A 10,770-nucleotide genomic window follows, 5' to 3' on the forward strand; every position below is an offset into this window, starting at 1 on the left:
GTTGTAGTTCGAGGTATTCAATCGGCAAGAGATTATTGAAGAGAAAAAATGGGTAAAAAAATCTTACCGCACTATCTGGGCTGCCCTAATCTGAATCCTATGAGACTTTTCTCCCCCGCAAGCCATCACTTACCTCTGTTGTTCAAAACGACAAGCACTGAGATTCAGAAAAACTACATATCCCATAAAGTGTTGCACGCCGAGGGCTTGTGGAGACCATGGTCGGCCGCGGCGCAGGCGCGGGCTCCACAGTGGAGAAAGATGGCGGCCCCGACGTTTACTGCGAGGTTATACTCCCTGTTGTTCCGCAGGACCTCCACTTTCGCCCTCACCATCGCCGTGGGCGCTTTGTTCTTCGAGCGCGCCTTCGACCAAGGCGCGGACGCGATCTACGAACACATCAACGAGGGGGTGAGGGACTGGGCCATTCCTGACCTTGGGCCCACCTGAGGGGTGACTGGGAGTGGAGATGGGTTGGGACTCAGTCTTCCTTACTAAGAGGGGGGAAAGCCATGGGCGCCTTATGTCGGTCGACTGCCGTATGTTCTCTCCACCAGATGTGAATCCCAAAACATTAAATGAGGTCAGTAGATCCTTTGGCGGGGGGGGGGGGGGTTGTAAGTTTTGATATCACATCCCCATTTGTCCATTTGCAGAAGTAGAAACTAAAGCCTAGTGAGAGCAGAGGTCTTACTAGGGCTACCCCAATCAGAAGTCAGTGGTGAGTCAGGGCTAGAACCCGGACCCATTGTCTCCTCTGAGGGTTTCAAGGGCAGATTTGAGCGGGCAAGTGTCCTGAAAAGGACATCGCCTTAGATACTGTGGCTGGCCCTATCTGAAAGACAGCACTCTTCACTTCCCAAAGGCTTCCCACGCAGGCATTATGGTAGTCATAATGGTTAGGAGATGGGAATATGAAATCAGAGCCCTGGATGGGAATACTGGGCCTTGTCACTTGATAACTGTGGCATTCATTTGGGGGAGTTTCTTAGCCTCTATGAACTTCATTTTTATCTGTAATATAGAGATGTTAATAACAGTAACTACAGTAGAGAATTACTGTGAGGATTATGTGAGATACTTGCAAGGTGTCACAGTACCTGGTAGGTGGTGCATCAAAAAAATAACGTTTGTGATGTTCCTCAGGAGAATGTAGGTAGGGAATGACCACACCTTTTAGACTCATTGTGTGCCAACAGTGTGCTAGATGCTGTACATGCTTTATATCATTAAATTGTGGCTTATACTAGGGAAGGTCTCCTACAGATAGCCCTGTTTCACCATTCACTTGTGGTTTCAATTCAGAGCTGTCTGACCTTATGGCACAGGAAGACTCTGCCCACTAATGCTGTCCGCCTGTGGCCTGGACAACTTTCTGTCCCTATGAAAGTGTTGCCACTGTTCCATCTCCTGAAAGCAGTTCTGCTGGCCATTTTCAGTGTTTGGGAACAGCATTTAAGTATGCTATCAAAACATCAATCTGTGCTTTTAGGAATGAGAATCCAACTAGCTCCTGACCCAAGAATAATATGTTTAAGGAACTAAAAAATGATGCAGTGTGAATTATTTGGGCCTATGCATTTAGATCTCTTGAATAATACCTGGGAGTTAAGAAAATAAGGCATCTTCTGGGCTCTGTTCCTTAATTGTGTACTTTTGAGCAGTTACCTCAATTTCCTGTAAAAGAAGGATCATCCTCTCCCACTTAATTTTACATGGCAATTGATAACATCAACGCATTTTGCAAGTGTTGGGAATGTGCGTCAAGCCTAGCGTTGCTTCCGTTTTGCCCACCCCAACTGTCCAGACGTGGTATATGTTTTTCTCAAGCTTGTTTTAGAGACCAGGACAGTGGGAGTAGCTGCAAAATGAGAGAAACAAAACTAAAAGTTTGTGACTTTTGTCTTTAAAATGCAGAAGCTGTGGAAACACATCAAGCACAAGTATGAAAATAAGTAGTTCCCCGGAGACCCCTACCCAAGCCAAAAGGACCAGGTCCATCCACCAGCTGTTTGCCCAGAACCAGGGCCTCAGCTTGAAGATGATGCTCAGATTACTCTTCACCAACCACCTTTAGCTGTTGGCAAGAAGTGGCTTCACCTGACAGACTCTTTAACTTCTGCTGTGTTTGAAGCATGTTTAATCAGTCATCAGCAAATAAATGTAAATTGTCCTTGAGACATGCTTCTGCATCTAGTGCTTTGTTAACTCTACCCGATCTTCACTTATTGATTGAGACCAGAGTCCTCTGCAGACATCTGAAGGGCAAGTTCCATTATTTCAGATTCCCTGTTAACTTCCAAAGAACTCTGGTTTGCAAAACATGAACTATAATTGGAGGTGTTACTTTCCACTTTTGCTTCTAAATCAGTAATTCCACTCTTTTTTTTTTTAATGTAAGCTCTCCATCCAGTGTGGGGCTCAAATTCACAACCCTGAGCTCGAGTCGCATGCTTGGGGCACCTGGCTGGCTCAGTTGGTGGAGCATGCAACTCTTGATCTAGGAGTTGAGTTCGAGTCCTGTGTTGGTTGTAGAGATTACTTAAATAAATAAAACTTGAAAAAAGAGTTGCATGCTCTACCAACTAAGTCAGCCAGGTGCCCCAGTAATTCCATTTTAGTTTGGGGGCACCTAGGTGGCTCAGTCAGTTGAGTATCTGAGGTCATGATCTTGTGGTTCGTGAGTTTGAGCCCTATGTCAGGCTCTTATGGTGACTGCTCAGAGTCTGGAGCCTGCTTCAGATTCTGTGTCTCCCTCTCTGCCTCTTCCCCACTCACATTCTGTCTCTGTCTCTCAAAAATGAATAAACATTTAAAAAATAATAAAAAATGTTTATTTTTTTAAATGTGTATTCATTTTTCAGAGAGCACATGAGCGGGGAAGGTGCAGAAAGAAAGGGATACAGGGGATCCAAAGTGGTCTCTGTGCTGACAGCAGCAAGCCCCTTGCAGGGCTTGAACTCATGAACCGTGAGATCATGATCTGAGCCGAAACCAAGAGTCAGGCACTTAACCAACTGAGCCACCCAGGCACCCCCAAAATTAAATTTTTAAATTCTATTTAAGATTTAAAATTCCATTCTAAAATCTCATGGGGGTGAACTGACTGGCTTAACCATAGGGAAGCAGTGGATTGAGCTGTAGGAAAAAACCCTGCCCTGAGGGTTTGGGGCCATTCCCTGCCCCTGGGTCTCTCCATTCTGCCTTTAATTTGCTGAGTGTCTTTGGACAAGTTGGCATACCTCTCTGGGCCACAGCCCATCTTCTGATGCTGAAGTTGGACCAGAACTCTGACCTTCCTGCCAGAGTTCCCCTCTCTAATGAGTTTGGTTTATCATGGTGCTTCCTTGATAGGTTTGAATCCTCACTCTACCAGTTCTAGCTGTGTGAACCAAGGGCAAGGCACCTGACCTCTTTGAGCTTCAGTTTCCTAGTCTGTAATATGGGATTCATGGAGGTACCTTCTGTGTGGGTTCTTTGTGAGTATTAAATGAGTTGTTAAATGCAGGTTAAGGGGCACCTGGGTGTCTCAATCGGTTAAGCGTCCAACTCTTGAATTTGGCTCAGGTCATGATCTCACGGTTCATGAGATTGAGCCCCGTGTTGGGCTCTGTGCTGACAGCCTGCTTAGGATTCTCTCCCTCTCTCTGCCCTCCTCCCCCCCCCCCCCTTCTCTCGCTCTCTCAAAGAAACATTTAAATGTAGTTAACAGTCACAGATCTTGGCTCGTGGACACAACTGCTGGCAGAGAGACATGGGGGGATGCTTAAGGACCTGGAGAACCAGAAGATTCTGCTGGCAGGCTATGGAGCAGTAGGGATGGGAGGAAGAGGTTCAAGGAACATAGTACAGTCATTCATTCAACAAATATTTGGGCGGCAACCAGGCATGTGGTGGCTAACAGGCTTGAACTACAAGAGGTATTGTAAATGCCACTTTTTAAGCATATTTATTTTGAGAGAGAGAGAGGGAAGGGCAAAGGGGGGGGGCGGGGAGACAGAATCCCAACAGACTCCGCACTGTCGTCGAGGAGCTTGACGTGGAGCTCAAATTCACGAAATGCAAGATTGTGACCTGAGCTGAAATCAAGAGTGGGACACTTACCTGACTGAGCCACCCAGGTACCCCTTGTAAATGCCATTTTGTATCAAATACATATGGAACTTGTACTGTAAGAAAGTGCATGTTCAGTGGCACCGTTTTCCTGAAGGATATTTTGTACCTATGTATTAAAATCTTTAATGTGCATATCTTTGACCCAAGAAACCCCACTTCTGGCAAATTTTCCTAAAAAAATATGGGTATCCATAAGGGATGTTCATCATGGTGTTTTTTGTAATGGGAAAAGTGAAAACAAAATATCCTAAATAAGAATTACTGTTGAGGTGAAATATGCAGTTGTTGAAAACCTTGTTTTAACTGAAATACCCAACACATATGGCAAAGTACCAACCTCACTAATACATGAAGCAGTCTTCCAAGTTACTAAGAAAAAGGTAAATAACTCAGAAGTTAGTACAAGAAATAAAAGTGGCTACAAACATGAAAAAATGCCCAGTTTCACTAATAAACAAAATGGAATGCTATTTTTTGACTACCAAATCGACAAAGATGAAAAAGATTAGCAACACCAGAGAATTTCCGTATCTGATTACCTATGTACATATGCATGCTTTTAAATGGTTTCTAGGGCACTTGGCTGGCTCTATCAGAAGAGCCTGTGACTTTTGATCTTGGGGTTGTGAGTTTGAGCCCCATAATGGTATAGAGATGACCTGAATAAATAAAATTTTAAAATAAAATAGGGGCGCCTGGGTGGCTCAGTCGGTTAAGTGTCTGACTCTTGATTTCCACTCAGGTCATGATCTCATGGTTTGTGAGTTCGGGCTCTGTGCTGACGGTGTGGAGCCTGCTTGGGATTCTCTCTCTCTGCCTCTCCCCTGCTCGCACTCTCTCTCTCAAACTAAATAAGCATTAAAAAAATAAAATAAATTTGGTTTTCTCGTGTTTAAAAAAAGGGTGTTGCCTGGGTGGCTTAGTTGGATGAGCATCTGACTCTTGATTTCAGCTTAAGTCGTGATCCCAGGGTTGTGGGATTGAGTCCTGAGTTGGGCTCCGTGCAGAGTGTAGAGCCTGCTTGAGATTCTCTCTCTGCTCCTCTCCTCTGCTCATGCTCTCTCTGTCAAAAAATAAAATAAAATAAAATGACAAAATTTACCATCTTAACCATTTTTAGGTGTACAGGACATTAAATATACTCACATGTCCATCCCCAGAACTGTCCTCATCTTGTAAAACTGAAACTGTACCTATTAAATAGCTCCCCATTCTCCCTTCCCCCAGCCTCTGACAACCACCATTATAATTTCTGTCCCTATGATTTTGACTAAGTACCTCATATAAGTAGAATTATATAGTATTTGTTTTTTTGTGACTGGCTTATTTCACTTAACAATGTTCTCAAAGTTTATCCATGTTGTAGCATTTCGCTGAATGTCCTTTTTCACGCTGAATAATATTTCATCATATATATACATATACCACATTTTGCTTATCCATTCATCCATCAGTAGACACTTGGGTTTCAATGTTTTTACTATTTTGAATAATGCTGCTATGACCGTGGATGTACAAAAATATCTTCCAAGACCTTGCTTTTAATTCTTTTTAAAAAAAATTTTATTTATTTTTGAGAAAGAGACAGATTGCGAGCGGGGAAGGAACAGAGAGAGAGGGAGACACAGAATCCAAAGTAGGCTCCAGGTTCTGAGCTGTCAGCACAGAGCCCAATGTGGGGCTGGAACTCATGAACCATGAGATCATGACCTGAGTGGAAGTCAGACGCTTAACCAACTGAGCCACCCACGTGCCCCAGTTCTTTTAGGTATATTCCAGAAATAGAATTACTGGGTAACAGTAATTCTGTTGTTATGATTAATTAATTAATGCACTTTTTTTTTAAGTCTGTTTTTGAGAGAGCGCACACGCACATGAGCAGGAGAGGGACAGAGAGAGAGAAAATCCCAAGCAGGCTCTGTGCAGTCAGTGCAGAGCCTGATGCAGGGCTCGATCCCATGAACCGTGAGATCATGACCTGAGTTGAAATCAAGAGTCGGGCGCTTAACCGACTGAGCCACCCAGGCTCCCCTAAATAATGTAATTTTAAGTAATCCCTACACCCAACATGGGGCTCGAGCACACAACCCCGAGATTAAAAGTTGCATGCTTTTCTGACTGAGCCAGCCAGGCACCCCAAGCATGTATTATTTTTATAATGGGCGGGGGTCTTAAGAGGGGGCTGCCCAGAGAAAGTGTGAACACAGACAAATGCAAAATGTGTGCCCCCAACCCTGGCTCCAGGCCTAGAACCCACTACTTGGAGGCCCCAGGATTCCCCTTCCTGAGGTCCCAATGAGAATTTGCTCTTGAGTGGCACTGCCAACTGAGAGCTGGGCCTCCCCAGAGCTCCCTGGGTGGATGTGCCTCACAGGTGGGGGAAATGAGGATTAGCACCCTCCTCAGACTGGCACCAAGAAGCTGTTTATTACTGGAAAAAGTTTCCTTCCCCAGCTCAGCCTGAGATATTTCCTGGAGTCAAGAGCTGAAAAGGGGCTTTTTGGTTAGAAAGCCCCAAGAACTTCCCACCTGCTCCCCTTGCACAGGTGTTAGGAAAAGCTAAATGCCTGGATACCTCATAAAAGTAGGTTACTGAAGGCCTCTGAAATCCTCTTCTGAGAAGTTGGCATCCAGTGTAGCTCTGAGCAAGCAGGACCACTCTCTTGGCTAAGCGTATTGGAGCTGATGTCCAATGTCAAAAATCTCTAGAAAACTGGTAGAAACCACTTATTCAGTCAGTCAACCAATACATATGTATTGAGTGCCTACTCTGCCTGGCTCTGTTCTAGACCCTGGCTATAGAGTGCGGAACAAGAAAGATCCCTACCCTTTTACAGCTTACATTCGAGTAGGGGAGACAGATGGTAAACAAGAAATTAAATAAGAACTTCAGCTCATGTTAAGGGCTATGAATAAAATAAAACTGGGTAAAATATAGGGGGTAACTCAGGTTTAAAGAGCAGTGTGAAATGCTCAGGTAACTAGTGAGGGAACATTTCTCCTTGGAGATGGCATTTGAGCTGAGATTTGAATCTCGGGTAAAGATCCAAAGAGCATTCAGGAAACAAGGACAGCAAGTGCAAAGGCCCTGGGGTGAGTATGGGTTTGGCTTATTCACTGAACTAAAGGAAGGGAGGAAGTAATAGACAGGGTCAATATTGTATGGTCTTGTAGGTCATGCGGATTTCATTCTAAGAAGAAAGGTCAGCCCCTGGAGGAGTTCTGATTAGTAGCTTACATTTATCAACTAGTTGCCATGAGCCAGGCATTGTACTAAGTGCTTTGCAGTTTATGTGTCACTTTATTTGACCAATAATCCAAGAGGTCATTTTATTATTCCCACTGAATAGCTCTAGTGAGGTGTAAACAGCACTGATTTCAGAATGGACAGTCCTGGGTTAGAATTCAAGCCCCACCACCCATGGGCTGAGTGAATTTAGGCAAGTTACTTACTCTCCCTGAGCCAGTTTTCTCATCTGTAAGATACCCACCATGATATTGCAGAATGGCAGCTATGATTCTTGTTATTTCTGGAGATGCTGTCATCTTGGAGGGGTGTCAAAGGGAGTAAGGATTACTGTGCAGTAAATCCTCACCAAGCTGACTGCTTAATTAACCCAGCCAGGAGCTATCCGGGCTGGCACTCTAGGGCTGCCTGCCAATGTTCAAAACTTTTCAGCTCTGGGTGGAGTCCAACTTGTCCTGGCAGCTCAAAGAAAGGCCCAGCCCTTGGAACATTCTAGACTTTTCCCCAGTAGACACAAGGATGCTGCCTATCATAGGCTGAGTTCCTCGGGAAACCAACTCTGGGCTGTCATTAGTGTGCAAGAGGTTTGCTTCTCAGGTCCATTGGATTATTTTTTTTAATGTTGTCTTTATTTTTATTATTATTTTTTTTAATTTGAGACAGAGAGAGTAGGAAAGAGGGGCAAAGCGGGGGAGAGAGAGAGAGAGAGAGAAAGAGAGAGAGAGAGAGAGAGAGAGAGAGAGAGAGTCTCAAACAGGCTCCACACTCAGTGCAGAGCCCAAAGCATTGATCCCACAATTCTGGGATCATGACCCGAGCCGAAATCAAGAGTCGGACGCTCAACCGACAGAGCGACCCGGGCGCCCCCATTTAATTTTTTTTAATTAATTTTTATGTGAGTGTAGCTGACACACAGTGTTACATTAGGTTGAGGTGTACAACATGGTGATTTGACAAGTTTATACATTATACTATACTCACCACAAGTATAGCTACCATCTGTCATCAGCTATTACAGTATCATTGACTATATTTCCTATGTTGTGCCTTTTATTCTTATGACTCATTCAATAACTGGAAGCCTTTATCTCCCACTCCCTTTCACCCATTTTGCCCACCCCCCACCCTCTCGGGCCCATTTTATACCTGCATCTACTCCTTGAGGTTCTGCAAGAAAGGATTTGTGAAGGGGCGCCTGAGTGGTGCAGTCGGTTAAGCGTCCGACTTCAGCCAGGTCACGATCTCGCGGTCCGTGAGTTCGAGCCCCGCGTCAGGCTCTGGGCTGATGGCTCAGAGCCTGGGGCCTGTTTCCAATTCTGTGTCTCCCTCTCTCTCTGCCCCTCCCCCGTTCATGCTCTGTCTCTCTCTGTCCCAAAAATAAATAAACGTTGAAAAAAAAAAGAAAGAAAGAATTTGTGAAGTTAAAATAGCTAGATATGCAAACTTGTGAAGATTTTGGGTGGTGGCTCAGTCGTTAAGCATTTGACTTTGGCTCAGGTCATGGTCTCACAGTTCGTGAGTTCAAGTCCCACGTTGGGTGAGCTTGTGCCCTGCATTGGGTGAACACGAGCCCCGCTTTGGGTAAAAACATGAGCCCTGAGTGAGCCCTACTTCTCTCTCTCTCTCTCTCTCTCTCTCTCTCTCTGCAGCTTGCTCACTTGCGTCCTCTCAAAAAAATAAAACGAAAATTAAAAAATAAACTTGGGAAAATTTTTTAAAATTGTAATACCCAGCCTGAGCAAAGACATAGGAAATGATTGTTCTCAAATCCTTTTGGGAAGGTCAATTCGACAGTCAAAACATTTGACTTAGCAATTCTAAGAACTTACCCTGAGAAAATAATCATGGATGTGGACAGATATTTAGCCAGGAGGTTGTTCACTGTAGTTTAATAGCAAATAATGAGAAAACCAAAATGCACAGCTACCAGGTTGACTAAAGTGTAATCTGATAGAACAGCATTAACCCATTAAAAGGACAAAGATGAGAAATGGAACATGTTCACAATGTCTAACTAACTGAAAAAACGGTGACAGTAACACATGTAGTATGATCCCATTTTCAGAGAAAACCCGTATGCATATTCCTTTTTCTAAAATAATGTCAGAAGGATAAGAGCTAAAATCCTAACAGCAATTATTTCCGGATGGTGGAAATGTTCTTTCTCTTTGCTTACTTGTGTGAATCACACCGAGAAGCATGTTACTGTTTTTGTAATGTGGCCCGGGGTGGGGGGTGGGGGGGAGCAATATAAGTTATTAAAAAGAAATAGATTCCATCCCGTAACTCAGCCAGCCCTTCCGATAACAAGGAACAAGGACTGTCCTACAAATGAATTTGAAGCCTTGCAAGGAAAGGACAGAAATCAATGAATTTCAAATGTCTGAGCAATGTGCATAGTTGGAGGGAATACAAATTCCTCAGGCAGAGTGAAGGTGATGGCAGTTGCTTTCGTACGAGCAAAGAACGAACACTCTGTACAGGGGCAGGCACTAGCATACATAGAGCATCACACACCCACACACAAAAATAGCTGCCTTCTCTAGGCACTCACCCAGGGCCAGGCCCAGGCCTGGTGCCATTAACATATTCCATGCCACTGGATCCTCAATCGCAGGTGGGCACTGCTCTCCATCCCATTTTATAGGTGGAAAATGAGGCTCAGAGAGGTTAAGTCTTTTGTCTAGGGTAATACAGCTAGTAAGAGTAGAGGTTCAAACACAGGACAGTTGGCTCCAGGGGCTACGCTCATAGCCACAGCTCTGCACCATGTGAAAATCATTTATCTCTCTTCACTGGGGCCTTGGCCTGATATGCTTGGATTTATACACAGACTGAATGCCAAGGGCAGACTCCAGCGGGCATCAAGGACAAGGCAATGATGGAATGCAGAGAAAGTGTCAGCTGGGAGCCACTTAGCCGACAGTCTGTGAATACAGGGGTGCTGTCTTTCTGCTTCTCCTGGCCTATCCTCCCTTCAAAACTCCTGCACAGAACCTTCCACAGCTGCTCTGGACACTTCTCCACTGCATCCTCATAAGACTGCCAGATCAACTCCCCTGCTCAAACACCTTCAATGGCTCCCCACTATGGTTGAGATCAAGTTAAAATCCCTTGGCCTGACATTTAAGAGCCAAGCTACCTCAAATCTCACTTTACAAACCTTCCAAATACGGTCCTGCTATGGGTCCCTATGCTCTCCCGTCTTCTGCCTAGGCATGGATTACCGAAATAGCACATGCCTGTGTTTGAATTCTAGCTCTGCTACTCTCCAGCCAAGTGACCTTGGGCAGGTTGCTTCCCCTGGTGTGAGCCTTGGTTTCCTCATGTGGAAAATGGGATAATGATAGCAAAACCTCACAGGGTGTTCGGGAAGATATGTGAGATAATGCTTGTAATGTCCTTAG

The 10,770-nt window shown here is 44.6% G+C and overlaps 1 protein-coding gene across 1 annotated transcript; it reads left to right on the forward strand.

Annotated features, from left to right (window-relative positions):
* The first annotated feature begins 230 nt into the window (after positions 1 to 230).
* Positions 231 to 2,180, forward strand: LOC115528495 (cytochrome b-c1 complex subunit 9). Its single transcript, XM_030336652.1, has 2 exons — positions 231 to 411; positions 1,918 to 2,180. Exons 1-2 carry the CDS (start codon positions 262 to 264, stop codon positions 1,957 to 1,959), a joined length of 192 nt encoding a protein of 63 aa, XP_030192512.1. The 5' UTR covers positions 231 to 261; the 3' UTR covers positions 1,960 to 2,180.
* Positions 2,181 to 10,770: the final 8,590 nt, after the last annotated feature.

This window comes from Lynx canadensis, chromosome D3, assembly GCF_007474595.2.
Source record: "Lynx canadensis isolate LIC74 chromosome D3, mLynCan4.pri.v2, whole genome shotgun sequence".
In the NCBI taxonomy this organism is placed as follows: Eukaryota; Metazoa; Chordata; class Mammalia; order Carnivora; family Felidae; genus Lynx; species Lynx canadensis.